General features: G+C 51.0%; 1 protein-coding gene across 1 annotated transcript; it reads left to right on the forward strand.

The window, feature by feature from the left end:
* The first annotated feature begins 4,742 nt into the window (after positions 1-4,742).
* LOC146333480 (vomeronasal type-2 receptor 26-like) lies at positions 4,743-13,843 on the forward strand. Its single transcript, XM_084826353.1, has 7 exons — positions 4,743-4,808; positions 5,022-5,200; positions 7,201-7,402; positions 8,252-9,064; positions 10,312-10,438; positions 11,822-12,691; positions 13,761-13,843. Exons 1-7 carry the CDS (start codon positions 4,743-4,745, stop codon positions 13,841-13,843), a joined length of 2,340 nt encoding a protein of 779 aa, XP_084682479.1.
* The last annotated feature ends 1,678 nt before the right edge of the window (positions 13,844-15,521 follow it).

A 15,521-nucleotide genomic window follows, 5' to 3' on the forward strand; every position in this document is an offset into this window, starting at 1 on the left:
AAAGGGAGCCCAGTGTTCTGGGCCGTGGTCGTTCTTTAGCCTCCAGTTATGGAAATGACAGTAATTCTTGAGGAATCCCCCTTGGATTTCCATCCAGCAAGTCAATAACAGAGAAATCCTGGGGAAAACAGGCGTAATGGAAATGCACCCTGAGCCCTTGCACGTCTGCCTTGGCGGCGTCTGATCACTTGGTGCCTGGTCATCTCCGGCTGACGCCCTGCTGGGGCCGCGCAACCAGCTCTCTCTCAGGTTCTGTTCAGTCACTAGGAGGGAAGAGACCTAGGAAGGGACGTCTCTCTGTGCTCCTGATGGTTTGGCTCTGGCTGCTGCCAATATTTCGGTTCCTGCCTCAGGCCACCCAGGGGATGCTGAGGACCAACGTGCTGCTCGACGAGGCCTTTTAAATGGCGACCCTATCACAGCCCGGGAGACCTCCTTGTTGGTGGGAACTTACCGCTTGGCAGATATCATTTTACAAAGGGAGAAGCCTTTTGTAGTTCTGGCACATCAGAGGTCGCCTTTACTGCGGTGTAAGTGTCCACAAGAGGGATCCGGGATAAATGCTTGCCTTCTTTCCTTCCCGCTTGGGGGCTCCATCATAGAATAGTAGGGTTGGAAGGGGCCTATAAGACCATCAAGCCCAACCCCCTGCTCCATGCAGGACTCCAAGTCAGAGCATCCCTGACCCTGACAGATGGCTGCCCGGCCCCATCTTGAACGCCTCCAGTGTGGGAAAGCCCACCGCCTCCCTAGGGAATGGGCTCCACTGTTGTATTGCTCTGACAGTCAGGAAGGTTTTCCTGCTGTTCAGCCGGAATCTGGCTTCCTGTCACTTGAGCCCATGATTCCGTGTCCTGCACTCTGGGATGATGGAGAAGAGATCCTGGCCTCTCTCTCTGTGACTACCTTTCAAGTACTTGAAGAGCGCTATCCTATCTCCCCTCAGTCTTCTCTTTTCAAGGCTAAGCATGCCCAGTTCCGAGCAATACGGCAATGGAACCCATGACCTGGGGAGGTGGTGGGCTCTCCCACACTAGAGGCATTCAAGACGAGGCTGGACAGCCATCTGTCAGGGATGCTCTGACTTGGATTCCTGCATGGAGCAGGGGGTTGGACTCGAAGGTCTTGTAGGCCCCTTCCGACCCTACTATTCTATGATTCGATGGATCCTTGCCCCTCTTGCCTTATAAAAGCTGGCAGAGAAGGAACAGCTAGCTGGGCCAGGGAGGCGATAAATGCCTCCTTGAGAGAGGGAGTGGTCCCGGGCTGCCTCAAAGAGGTGGTGGTGAGACCACTCCTAAGGAAACCCTCCTTGGACCTGGACAATCTTAATAATTTGAGGCCAGTGGCAAACGTTCTTTCCTGGGCAAGGTTCTTGAGCAGGTGGTGAGCAACCAGCTCCAGACACTCTTGGATGAGACCAATTATCTAGATCCATTTCAGTCGGGGTTCAGGCTGGGTTTTGGCAGGGAAACAGCCTTGGTCGCCCTGTATGATGACCTATGTCGGGAGAGAGACCGGGGAGTGTGACCTTGTCGAGTCTCCTTAATCTCTCAGTGGCTTTCGATACCATCGGCCGTGGCATCCTTCCGGGGCGATTGTCTGAGCTGGGAGTGGGAGGCACTGCATTGCAGTGGTTTCGCTCCTGCTTGGATGGTCGGCTCCAGAAGGCGGTACTTGGGGGATATTGCCTAGCCCCGTGGACTATTCAGTATGGGCTTCCACAGGGGTCGGTTCTGTCCCCCATGTTATTCAGCATCTACGTGAAACCACTGAGTGGGTCATCCGGAGTTCTGGAGTGTGCTGTCATCAGTATGCTGATGACACACAGCTCTATTTTGCCGTTTCTTTTCATCTTCTTCAGGTGAGGCTGTGGATGTGCTAAACTGGTGCCTGGCTGTGACAATGGACTGGATGCGGTCTAATAAACTGACAAGACTGAGATGCTGTTAGGGGGTGGTTCTGCTGACCGGATGGAGGGTGCTCAACTTGTTCTGGATGGGGTGCACTCCCCCTGAAGCAGCAGGTCCGTAGCTTGGGGGTTCTCCTTGAGCCATCTTTGTCACTTGAGGCTCAAGTAGGCTCAGTGGCATGGAGTTCCTTCTACCAAGTTAGGTTGGTGGCCCAGCTATGCCCCTATCTGGACAGGGATAGCCTGGCTTCCGTTGTCTATGCTCTGGTAACCTCCCCGTTAGGTTACTGCATTACACTCTATGTGGGGCTGCCTTTGAAGATGGTTCGGAAGCTGTAGCTTGGGCAAATGCAGCAGCCAGACTGATAATGGGGACCAGAAGGTCTGAACATATAAGACCCATTCTGGCCTGCTTGCACTGGCTGCCTGTATGCTTCCGAGCCCATTCATAGTGCTGCTTTTGACCTATAAAGCCCTACATGGCTCAGGACCACAGTATCTGACAGAACACCTCTCCCGGATGAACCGACCCGTACACTATGGTCTGCATCCAAGGCCCTTCTCGAGGAGCCTCCTCTGAGGGAGGCTCGGAGGGCGGCAACAAGGGGGAGGGCCTTTTCGGTGGTGGCCCCCCATTTATGGAATAATCTCCCTGAAAAAACGATACAGGCAACGGGAGTTGTAGTTTGGCTCTGCAACACTCAAGATGGCAGCAAGATGCCCGCTGCTGCACAACAGGAGCGCTGGACATGGGGCGCAGTTACGGGCAGACTCAGGAGCTGCCATGCTAGAGAAAGATGGCACAAGAGAGCGGCACCCGTTGGTGTGCAGGACTAATAGGGTGTCTGGAGGATTACTGGCCCACGTGATGGCAGAAAGCTGGGAAGCACATTCCACAGGAGTCTTTAACTAGAGAGACGAACTGGAGCCTGTAATATTTCCACAGATAAAAGCCCCCAGACATGTTGAACAAACTTAGGCAGTTGCTCCCCCTCAGGAAAAATGTCTTTGAAGGGAGCCGCCTTGTACCGAGTTAGACCATTGGTTAGACCCCTGGAACAGGTGCCCTTTTGGGGCCCGTGGGCATTTAGCCAGTTGAGAAACTACCCTGCGCAAAACCACAGAATTGACTCGATGGAGGTGGAAGTACAGGCCTGCAGCCACCCGCCCACTTCCTTTCCCAAGGATGTCTCTGGCCCCCACGTGTGGCCCGGGGTGTTCACGGGAAAGAGCAGGTGGAAACCCCCACTTTGCTTTGAAGGGATCCCAGCTGCTGGCAAGAGGTGTTGTTATTTGAAAACAGAACATCATGAAGAGTTGAAGGGTGTCACGAGTGCGGCCCCTGTGCCCGGGCGGACAGGTCCCTTTCTCCTGTTCTCATCCCAAATGAACCATGCAAATGCAGCAACTATAGATTTTATTAATCCTTGTTAAAGCACAGGGTCATTCCAGTCAGTAGCTGCAGGATCAAGCTCACGTTTTGCAACTGTAGTAAGTATCTGCAGGATGAGGTGAAAAGTCTCTACAGCAATACCAGTAAGTGGCTGCAGGGCCCAGGATAAAAAGTCACAGAGTGGAGTAAGTAGCTGTAGGACAGGGATGGATGGTCACTAGGTGATACAGTGAAGTCTCTGCAGGATCAGGGAAATGCTCATGGAGTGAGGTAAGTATCCGCAGGATCAGGCTGGACACCCACTGTGTCATAAGGGTAAATATTGGCAGGATCAGGGTGAAGGTCTGCAGTGTGGGCAAAGACCTGCTAGATGTAGCTAAGTGCTTGCAGAGTGAGAATGATCCGTTACTGAGCACGATGCGGGAGCAACTCCTTTCTTGTCCGCTCATTCTGGTGTGCTCACCACTGTTGCTGCCTGCTCTAGAAGGCCCTTCCTGCGCTTCCCAGCAGCCCCCTCTCTGCTTCAGCTCCTCTGCCTTCCAAGGAGCTCGTTGCTCTTTCCCTGTTCCTCCGTCTGGAGCTTCTGTGCTCCGTCCCTTCCGGTCGCTCGTTCCAGCCAGTCCTGAGCCTCTCTCTTCCCGCTCCGTCCTCCTTCTCTCTCCAGCTTGCGCTGCTATCTCGAGCCATCGAATGCGCCCTCGCCCTCGTTCCCTTTCCTCCTCTTTAACCAGCCCCAACTGTGGCTGGCTACTGTGACTGGCCAACAGGGATTCCGGGGGGATTACGCAGGACCCCCGGGGGCTCCTCTCGGGGGCGCGGAGCCCCAGCAGGAGCCGGGGAAGGCGCCCAAGGCTGCACTGGTGCCCGGGGGCCATATGCCTGCCTCTCGTCTGCACGGGCCACCAGTGGCGCTCCAGAGTCTCAGACAAGAGCCCTTCCGAACCCACGCTGGAGATGCTGCCGCTCAGATCTGGGACGTCCGGCAGGCGAAGTGTGCGCTCCGACCCCCCTCCCTGCCTGCCTCCCTCCCAGCCCTCCCGCCCTGTGTGATTGGAAACCCACCTCAGAGTAATGGGAAATGGAGGCAGCGACCTAGTAGATCCTCGGAGGTCCTCTAAGATGCTGTAAGTGCAGGCAGACCGGCCGTCCCATCCTCCTCGCCCAGCCCTGCGCTGCTAGAACCTGCTGCCAACTCCTCCCTTTCTGGAGGAATCAATCTGGGCCAACGAACTATGCAACTTTGTTCCGGGCCTGGACTCCGTCTAGACTGCGGTGCTCAGATTTACACGGGTCAGAGGGCAGAACTGGACAACCGGCCCGGAGAGGAGCAGAGCGTGACGCAGCCCTGTTTTCCTGCTTCGGAGGTGCGAAGGGATCCCAGTGCTGTGGGGCTGCGGTTCTTTCCCTAGAACGAAACTAGCTAAATGACAGTAATTCATGAGGAAAGCCCTGGGGATTTCCAGCGGGGAAGTCAATAACAATGACATCCAGGAGAAAACACGCGTAATATAAATACGCTCCGGGCCCTTCCGTGTGGGGCTGGGGTGGTGTCTGATCGCTTCGCGTCAGATCATTTCTGGCCCAGATCTAATTCCCCTGCCGGGGCCTGCATGCTCAACTTCCCTGCAGGTCCTGTTTGGTGACCGACCTCAAAGGGGAGGCTTCTCTATGCTGCTGATGATTTGGCTGCTACTAATATTTCGGCTCCTGTCTCAGGCCACCCGGAGGATGCAGAGGACCAACTGCCTCTTGACCTGGCTGATTGTCCGGCAGAGGGATTATTACAGGCCAGGAGACCTCCTTGTCGGTGGGAATTTACCGCTTGGCACTTATTACTATACCAAGCCCGAAGACTTCCATCGTTTCGACTCATCAGAGTTCTCCATTATTCCGGTGTAAGTCTCCACACAAGGGATCTGGGACAGACGCCTGCCTGCTTTGCTGTCAGGTATATGCATCAGCCATGTTGCTGGTGCTCAACGTTTCCTGGTTTGATATGTGAGACTGGGGACCATAGGAGTTGTACTGGGGACAATGTTCCGATTTTGTGAAATCCATTCTGTCTGCATTTCTTGGATTGTCAGGTGCCTTTTGTCCTGTCATCTGCTCATTGGCAGAATCCATTTGTTTCCAATTTCCTGAATTTGAGCAATTTCACATTTGCGGAAATTCACACTTGCGCAAACATGCAAATCCCCCCCCCCAGCTGTGCAAATCCTCCCCAAAATACTTTAGCATATATGGGAAATGCACATTTTCAGCCAGTGTTTTGTATTATAATTTTAATATATTTTTCTAAATTTGCATACAATTCCAGAATTTTTTTTTAAAACCTGATCCACAAGTCTGCAGCCGGCAACCCTGGGAATCCATGGGTTGGATTCATAGAAATCCAAATTGATTGGATCCAAATCCAAAAAGGGAAAGAAAAGAACAGCCCTATACTCCATTTCTATGCAAAGTCCTTTCATCACTAAAAGAACAAACTGGGCCCTTTTCAAAATTAAGGATATACGTATAAATTGACATATATCCTAAGATATATTTTGGACCACAAAAGGCTCAGCAATTCCGCTTTAGGTGCGCTGTAAAGGGAGCAAAACAAAAAGGAGTCGGCCTCCTTGAAAGCTTCCTTCAGCTGAGAGAGACCATCGGTCCATCTATTTCAGTCTCTCCTGCACTGGATGGCCGTGGCTTTCCTTCCCTCTCATGCTTCTAAATTCTGCCGGGGATTGAACCTGGGGCTTTGGTGTGCAAAGCAGGTGCTTGTGCCAAACTAAATCAAGATGCCAGTCCTCATGGCTCTGAAAACAGGGCTGACTGAAACAGGAACAACGGGGGCTGCCTCCTGTTGAGCCAGAGCAGTGACCCCCTCTAGCCCGGCAGCGAGCAGAGTCTCTCTAGCGTGCTGGACAGGGTCTCTCTCTCCCGGGGTTGCCTGTATATGCCAGGGATTGACCCTGGGGCCAGTCGCATTTGAAGGATGTGCACTGTCAGTAAGCTCTGGTCCTTGCCCTAGATATGGAACCAGTTTCCGGCCCTCACGGTTCCGCTTTAAGCTGGAAGCTGCTTTGTACCAGATGAGAGCTTGGGGGCAACTTGGCCAGTCTCCCCTGCACTGCTTGGCAACAGCTCCCCAGGGCTTCAGACAGGATGGAAACTTCCCCCGGCCCACGGGGAGACACTGGGGGTTGAACCTGGGGCCTTGTGCATGCAAAGCAGGGCCTCTGCCACCGCGCTGCAGCCCTGCCCTGCCCCTCAGTGGTGCTGAATCACACCTGCAAAAACTCGCTTTACCGTGGAGAGATTTGGAGATGTGATGATGGCTGCTGGGTCACGTTTCCGGAAAAAAGGATCAGACCAGCTTCTGCAGGAGAGGTCAATTGGCAGCTCTGACCCACGAGAGCTCAACAGAGATTCCACGATGAGAGGCAGTCTACCGCAGAACAGGAGTTGTTGTGTGGGGGAGAAGAGGAAAGGAGGGCTGTTGCCTTCGTGTCCTTCTTGTGGGGCTCCCAGCAAGCCTCTTGGCTGACCACCTTCGGACACAGGACGCCGACCTAGAAAGAACCACCTTGGTTTCATCCCCAAGGGCTCATCTAATGAAACGCAACTTGCAGAACCGTGCGACTCTCGGTGTGAACAGAACAATCTAAATTTCTCTGTGAATCGTTCCTTGTCTTTGGTCTAGAAGGTTTTGCCTCGTTCAAAGAAGGTTGAGCCAGATAGGCTTTTTAATCCCCCACTTCTCATCGGTTCCGTTGGGATCCTCACCCGCCTCCCAATGTCTCCCTCGTCCCTGCAGGACAGTAATCAAGAGCTACCAGCACTTCCTGGCCTTGGCGTTCGCCACCACGGAGCTCAACAAGGATCCGACTCTCCTTCCCAACACCAGCCTGGGCTACAGCATCTATACGCACATGGACATCGTCAGGTTCATGCATGAGAACAGCATCTCTCTGCTTTCCTCGCAGAGCCAAATGATTCCCAATTATAAATGCGACAGGCAGGATAAACTGATCTCCGTTATTGGGGGTCTCGACGTCCAGTCCTCAAGGGAGATGACGTCCTTAATGGGCATCTACAAGATCCCACAGGTAAGGGGATTCTTCTGGGGAGAGATGTGGGGGACCAGCAGAGCTCGGGAACACTGAGATAGACACCCCAGTCTCTGAACACGTATTTGCCCATGCAGTGGCTGTGTTGCCCTGATTCTGGATGGCAGGTGTGGGGGGCCTTCGGACTTTGGCCAACCTGCCATGCAGTAACCGTGGTGGTAGCCAGGAATCTCAGGTGACTGCTGTGTGACTGATCCCAGCCAGCCACGGGTCTGTTTTGTAAGGAAGAGTTTTGGATGGGGAGAAACAACAAGGAGTCTTGTGACGCCTTAAAGACTCGGTAACAAAGACGTTGCTGCAAGATTCCTTATTGTTCTTGCTGCTATCAGTTTATGCAGCTACTCCTCCCGGGATTGGGGGAAGACCGCCACCCACCCACCTACCATAATATAACATTTGTCAGTCCTCTATGTATTGGGCTATTAATATTGTCTTTGGGGAGGGGCCCTATAGCTAGAATGCCCCCCAAATGCATGCACGGGGTGAACCTCCTGGAAAATAAACACATTCATTGCAGTGGTTAGGAACTTTGCCAGGGTTCCCTTCATGGCGGACCTGACTTTGGGGGGTGATATCCACACAGGGGGAGTCTTAAAGACATCGCAGAACTTCACTTGGTATTCAGACATCTATTTTTTAAATGGATGTCTTCCTTCCTGGTAGCACTTCATGCACCTGGAGTCATCTGTAGTAGTCCAGGGAAGCTCGTGCCATAAAACAAAATGTGCCACCAAATTCTTTAAAATGTCTTTAAAATGCCACAACATCAACAGACTAACAGGAAATTCCTTCCTTGAGCTTGGTCATGGCTTGCTCAACCCTGTTCAGGGGGAGAAAAGGGAATTCCCTTCCTTCTTCCGGATCGATCCCAAGGAAATCCTTCAGTACGTGGGCTTAGTCCGGCTGCTCCTGCATTTCCACTGGAACTGGGTTGGGCTGGTTGTTCACAGCGATGAGAGAGGTGAAGAATTCATCCAGACGCTGACACCCATGCTCAAGCGGGAGGACATCTGTGTGGCCTTCACCGACATGTTCAGGTCAATGGACCAGCCCCGCGCACTTCGAGTACGATCTGGCACTATCCCAAGTCCTTGGTTGGAGCCTGAAGTGATGATTGTGTCTGGGGATTCCAGTGTTATAATACAAATAGCAGCTTTATTGGGTATTCATGAAGAAAATACCCAGACGCCATTTAGGAAGGTTTGGATCCTGACCTCCCTCTGGGAAATGGCTGCTACCGGATCCCCCCTGAGTGGACGAGTTCTGAAACACATCCATGGTGCTTTACACTTCGGAGTCCACAGAAGGGATGTGCCAGAATACAAGGATTTTCTCAGGGCTTTAGATCCACTCCGGCCGCAAGGAGACGCCTTTCTCCGTTACTGGTGGGAAAGGACATTTAAATGTAAATTTGGGGAATCAGGCCAAAGCTTTGAATGGGGATACAGAAAGTGTACTGGGAAGGAAAACCTGGTGAATCAGCCAGTCTCCTTGTCTGAGACGAGGATGTCCAGTCACAGCTACAGCATCTACAATGCCGTCTATTCCGTGGCACACGCGCTACATGCCATGTACATCTCAGGATCCAACCGTGCAATGATGGGGGAAGCCAAGAGTCTTCTGAATGTCCAGCCATGGCAGGTAATGCTCTCATTAAGATATGGCAATGCTATAAAAAGTTCCTTGCAGATTTGGTCCATTTGGTCTTGGTCCATTCTAAAGACACTAGGGGTGTCTCTACGTCAATGGAAAACCCTGCCGCCCTACTGGAGCGTTTTGCTTCCGTTTCTGTGGAGCGATTAGGATTGGCTCCTTCCGATGACGAAGGTGACATGCAGTTGAAACCCCGTTTCTGAGCAGCTTTAACGGGGCTTTCTATATCTTTCGATGAAACAGCACCATCTACGGGCAGAATCATCACAGATGACGATTCATCTGTGATCAAGATTCATCTGTGATCAAGATCAAGATGGGGCAAAGCCCAAAGCGCTGGGCATGCATGTCCAAGGGATTTCGCCCAAAGAAGATGAATCTTAAGCAGGAAACGAAACAACAGAGTATGGGGTGGGTGGGAACGGTCTCCTAACCGGAAGGCAGTTGCAGTTTGTTAGAAGATACCAGCTCCCACTCACAGTCACGCTGTCTTCTAAGCATCTCTTCCGTTTCAGATTCTTGCCTCTTTGAGGAACGTCCGGTTTAACAACAGTGCTGGAGATGAAGTTTCTTTCACTGAAAATGGCAAGAGATACGATCTCCTGAACTGGGTCTTCTTCCCAAATGGATCTTTTTTTCCTGTGAAAGTTGGAGGAGTGGATTCACGGGCTCCCCCAGGCCAAGACTTTGCAATTCGCTCTGACGCCATCATGTGGGCTACAGAGGTGGGGTTGAAGTGAAGGTTTGGGGGCAGCTGCTGGGAAGGGAGCACCCACCAAGACAACTGAAGGCACCTGCCAGCCGCTCCCCACGCCCTCTCTCCTTTCCCACCCCCACCCCATGGAAGTGGCAGCGGCGGTGGAGGGAAGAATCAGGAAGAGGGAATCGAGGCTGGGGGCTGAAGATAAGTGGGAATCCAAGCTGGGTGGAGGAGGAACGAAATAATGCTCAGGGTCCAAATGGCTGTGGGCCAAATGCACCTTCCGTCTTCGAAGGCAAATGTGCCATTGGGCCCGCCAAGGTTGCCGACCCCTGTTCTAGGGTCACGGTAGAACTAAAGACTGTTGCAGTTCTCTCCCTTTGTTGCCTTTCTAGATGAGACCAAGGCCTATTGAGTCCAGGGAGGGGTCATTATCCAGCGGTACAAAGCAATCTTTGCATGCAAAGCTCCCAGGTTTGGTCCTGGGAAAGTGGATCCACTGGATATCTTCAACTGCTTGTCTTTTCTCTTTTAGAAAACACCTGTTGCGAGGTGTGTGGAGCGGTGCTCTCCGGGGCACTGGAGAAAGGTTCCTGAGGGGAAGCCGGTTTGCTGCTACACATGTGATCTTTGTCCGGAAGGGACGATTTCTAACTCAACAGGTACCTCAACTTCAAGAGCCATATAAGTGCAGAACATGCTGGGGTCAGAGTGGAGTGGAGCCAAGGGGAAGATGATAGACAAGGAGAAGAGTCTGCCATGTCCCCCAGGAATATTTTTTCCTGTAAATTCCATTTTGGATTGTAGACTTCTGTTATTTATTTGCTTGCAAAGTATACAGATTTACCTGAAATATATTATTTTCTATGTAAATAATAGAATAATAACCCTCATGCTTCATTTTCTAGAATGGTTGTTTAGGACATCAGACCTAAAGCTTTTAGGGCAAAATGCTGATCAGGACGGGTGGTTGGTCATCCTTGTAACAACTGGGGAATGTTACCCCAAAATCAAACAGGTTGCCCTTTTATTTCTAGTGATTTCTGTGACCTGTTCCCCAGCCTCTGCGCGAACATATCTCCTCAGAGGACAGACCATAATCTAAAGTAAATGACAGAAAGGAATCTATTTGTTGTTTTGCTCATTCAGAAGGTGCTGCAAGTAAAAGATCATGGTTCAATTCCGACAGTTACCTAGTTTTCATTCCTGGTTAAACAATTTGAGCTTTTCCTGCTTGCGGAATATAGAACATAAGTCTGGCATAGCGGGTAGTCATGTAAAAAAAAGTGTCTTGTAACTTTTCCATCTGTGGTCTTACCAAATCAGTTACTGAAGCTTAAACAGATAGCAATAAAATGGATGTTATGCTGTTTGCCCCGGCTGTGGACTGCTAAGGTTTGGAGGTGCTGAGATAATGGTAAGCCAGGTCTAGGTTTGCTTACAAGGTGCCTTTACTGAGTACTTACAGCACACAGGCGTACCCAGTGGTTGGATCAGACAGCTTCTCTGAACCCAGAGCCAAGGGGTTCAATGGGTCTTATACCATACATGTCAGCAGTGAAGCAGCATGGCAGCAGCAAGCGTTAATTAGCGTTCATCTGCAACTTTTCCGGCATAGACTAACAGCGCTTGGTCAGAAGGGAAACCATCAGAACTTTCCCAGCACGGCCGCCTGTAACTCGGTATAAACACAGCCTCGCTTCTCAGGCACTTCCTAGGCCCTGATAAGATACTAGCCTTTGTTAGCATGGGATGTGCTGGGGCCGCGCTATTGACCTTTGACTCATCTCGCATGCTCAGAGGCCCACTAGCAAGGAAATTGCCCCAATAACGAACCTAAGCAAAGCATTATGGATGTCTAGGCCCCTCTAAAACGACAGGTGACTTGGTTACTGGCCTGGGGCCAATACATATGCTTATTGCTTAGGAGTACAATAAGCTTGAGAACTGCTATTTCCATCTCCTCCTTTGTGGCTGAACTGGCCTGTGCAGAAAGAATATTTCTCTCATGTTTGAGATACTTCAATAGTAGTTGCTCATTCCAGATGCAGATCACTGTGTCCTGTGCCCGGAAGATCAACACGCAAACAAGAACCAAGATCAGTGTATCCCCAAGAAGATCCACTTTCTTTCCTGTCAAGAGACACTGTGGTTTGTTTTAGTTTCTCTGGCTCTTTTCCTCTCTCTGATCACCTCTCTAGTGCTGGCAGCCTTCATTAAACACCGTGACACACCAATTGTCAAAGCCAACAACCGAGAGCTCACCTATGTCCTCCTCATTTCTCTCCTGCTCTGCTTCCTCTGCTCCTTCCTCTTCATCAGTAAGCCCACAGTGGTCACCTGTCTTTTCCGACAAACTGCTTTTGGCATCACCTTCTCTGCTGCTGTTTCTTCTGTCTTGGCAAAAACTGTCATGGTGGTTCTGGCCTTCATGGCCACCAAGCCAGGAAACGTGGCCAGAAAACTCTTGGGGAGACAATTGACAAACGCCATTGTCCTGGCCTGTCCCCTCATCCAAGCTGTGATCTGTGCTGTCTGGCTGCTGACCTCTCCCCCGTTCCCAAGCTTGGACTTCCATTCCCTGGATGGAGAGATCGTAGTGGAGTGCAATGAAGGCTCAGCCACCATGTTTTGCACTGTTTTGGGATACATGGGTTTCCTAGCCCTTGTCAGCTTCACAGTGGCTTTCCTTGCGAGGAAATTGCCGGACAGCTTTAACGAAGCCAAGTTTATCACCTTCAGCATGCTGGTGTTTTGCAGCGTTTGGGTCTCCTTTGTGCCCACCTACCTGAGCACCAAGGGGAAGTCCATGGTGGCCGTGGAGGTCTTCTCCATCTTGGCCTCTGGGGCTGGTCTCCTGGGTTGCATCTTTCTCCCCAAATGCTACATTATTGTGCTGAGGCCCAATCTCAATTGTAAAGATCATCTAATAAAGAGAAAGAATTAAGGAATCCATCCGTTTGGAACACGCCCTGGTACTCTACTATCCTGTCAAGTATATTTACTTAGGAAGTCCCATAAAATTATTGAAAATTTAATTTGCTGAGTTATCTGTTCAAGAACAAGGTCCTTTCCACACTAGCACCTTTGCCCAGTGCTGAGGCATTTGCTCTTTGCATTATATTTTCTCCTTATTTCAATTGCCAGAAACATCTTTCTTGTCTTTCCTGTTTGCCATTCCCACCCAGGTTTTTCAAATTTGACCCTGAAGTACTGTTTGGCCACTAGATGGCAGTGAAAAAATAGAAGCTCAGCTTGACCATTGTACCGCCTCTCATTTTTGAAAATGTTATATATGTAGAGACTTTTAACCCAAACCTGGTCAGAATAGCAGTGGAATTTCAAGTCCCCAATGGCTGTTTGGAAATTGATATTGGTTAATAAGCACATCTTGGTTTTCATATGGTGGGTTGGGCTTGACCCTCTTGCAGGAATGGAATGACCTTTTCAGGAACGGAAGAAGTGGCCTTATTCCAGGTCGAGCGGTTGTCCTTCTAGCCCAGGAATACATACACATTGACTGGCAGTGGCTGTCCTGAGTTTTAGATGAGGGTCCTTCCAAGCCCTAATTGGAGATGCCGGGGATCAAATCTGTATGCAAAGTGTGTGCTCTACCACTGAGCTACAGCCCTTTCCTGCCCCCGTGCCCTACTAACTCAGCTCCTCTGTCCTCTCCTCCTATGTGACCTGAGGTTCACATCAGAATAAATGGGGAGGGGGAGTGGAGGCATGTTGAGGTGTGTGCTCAGGGAGACCATGTGGGCCACTTAGGTGTGCTGGGGGGCCACCGTCATTCTGTCCCTCTTCTTTACCTTGCCCACTGAATGCAGAGACCAATCTACCAGACTTTGGCACCATCACCATCAGACTTCTCCATTTTCTTCTGAATGGCTCGATAATCCCTGCGGGTCACACATCTTCCATCTCCTCTTGGACAGGGCCCAGTATTGTCTATCCCTGCAGTCTCCACTCCTCCTTTCCCAGGCCATCAATCTGAGCTAACGAACTTTGACACAAGTCTGGACTCCATTTTGGATTTAGGAACTCAGCTTCAGGCTGGAACCTGACAACTGGAGTCAAATCCATCCTCTTGAGAGCACAATGGTGGTGGTGAAGGTGGCCTTCTGCACCGCTACCAGTGCCACATGATAGGCAGGATTAGGGGCTCTCATTTGTGTTTGGTCACATCTCCTTCAATACTTGACCACTTGCACACTAGACGTTGTCTGGCCTGCTTCCTAGCTCAACAATCTCCCCAAACCCAAAGATCCATCTGAGCTCCGCAGTGCTGGTGGGGGCACTTTGGCATTTGACCGTGTCGGACTCAGATTGGGAAGAATCATGGAATAGTAGGGTTGGAAGGGGCCTACAAGGCCATCGAGTCCAACCCCCTGCTCCATGCAGGAATCCAAGTCAGAGCATCCCTGGCAGATGGCTGTCCAGCCTAGGGGTGGACGAAAGTCACTTACCTGTCGTCGAAGCTTGTTCGCGGTGGGGGGGAGGCGCTTCGCTGCTCCCCCCGCGAAGTTCAGGCCGGGGGGGGGGAGGCTTCCCGCCTCGCTCGGCCGAAATTCAGGCCGGGGGGGAGGCTTCCTGCCTCGCCCGGCCGAAATTCAGGCCGGGGAGGAGGCTTCCCGCCTTGCCCGGTCGCGAACTCGAAAGTTAAAAAAAAACCCCAAAAACGCCCCCGTGATAGGCTATGTGACGATTAACGTAGCCTATCACGGCTAGATCTGCAAAGTCAGCCGTGATAGGCTACGTTAATCGTCACATAGCCTATCACGGGTGACTTTAAAAAAAAAAAGCGCGTACGCTAATGGCGGCCTCCATAGGGAGCCGCCATTCGCGTTCCTTATTTGGTCGCTGTAGTCTACGTAAAACTTTACTTAGACTACAGCGACCAAATAAGGAACGGGAATGGCGGCTCCCTATGGGGGCCACCATTACCCGTACGCGCTTTTTTTTTTAAAAGTCACCCGTGATAGCCTACGTGTCGATTTACGTAGCCTATCATGGCTGACTTTGCAAATCTAGCCGTGATAGGCTACGTTAATCGTCACGTAGCCTATCACGGGGGCGTTTTTTTTTTTCTTTTATTGGAATGGCGGCGGCCATTCATAATATTCATAATTCATAATATAGAACATAAGTCTGGCATAGTGGGTAGTCATGTAGAAAAAGGTGGGGGGGTCTTGTAACTTTTCCATCCGTGGTCTTACTAAATAAGTTACCAAAGCTTCAACAGATAGCAATAAAACAGAAGTTATATGCTTAGGAATACAATAAGCTAGAGAACTGATATTTCCATCTCCTCCTTTGTGGGAACTGGCCCCTGCAGATAGGGTATTTCTCTCATGTTTGAGATGCTTCAATAGTAGTTGCTCATTCCAGATGCACATCACTGTGTCCCATGCCCAGAATATCAACACCCAAAGAAGAACCAAGACCAGTGTATCCCCAAGAAGATCCACTTCCTTGCCTATCAAGAGACACTGGGCTTTGTTTTAACTTCTCTAGGCCTTTTCCTCTCTCTGGTCACATCTCTAGTGCTGGCAACCTTCATTCAACACCGTGACACACCAATCGTCAAAGCCAACAACCGAGACCTCACCTACGTCCTCCTCCTCTCCATCTTGCTCTGCTTCCTCTGCTCCTTCCTCTTCATTGGTCAGCCCACGAACGTCCCCTGTCTTCTTCGACAAGCTCTGTTTGGCATCATCTTCCCTTTTGCCATTTCTTCCATTT

The sequence above is a fragment of the Heloderma suspectum genome, chromosome Z (genome assembly GCF_057233095.1).
Source record: "Heloderma suspectum isolate Gila_16-S chromosome Z, 16-S_ref, whole genome shotgun sequence".
In the NCBI taxonomy this organism is placed as follows: Eukaryota; Metazoa; Chordata; class Lepidosauria; order Squamata; family Helodermatidae; genus Heloderma; species Heloderma suspectum.

Excerpts from the sequence above, each read along its gene's own strand:
- LOC146333480 (XM_084826353.1), top strand. The coding sequence starts at position 4,743 with ATGAGGAAAGCCCTGGGGATTTCCAGCGGGGAAGTCAATAACAATGAC. Across the intron at positions 4,809-5,021 it reads ACATCCAGGAGAAAACACGC|GCCACCCGGAGGATGCAGAG; the intron begins GTAATATAAATA and ends CTCCTGTCTCAG. Across the intron at positions 12,692-13,760 it reads GCTGAGGCCCAATCTCAATT|GCCATCAATCTGAGCTAACG; the intron begins GTAAAGATCATC and ends CTCCTTTCCCAG.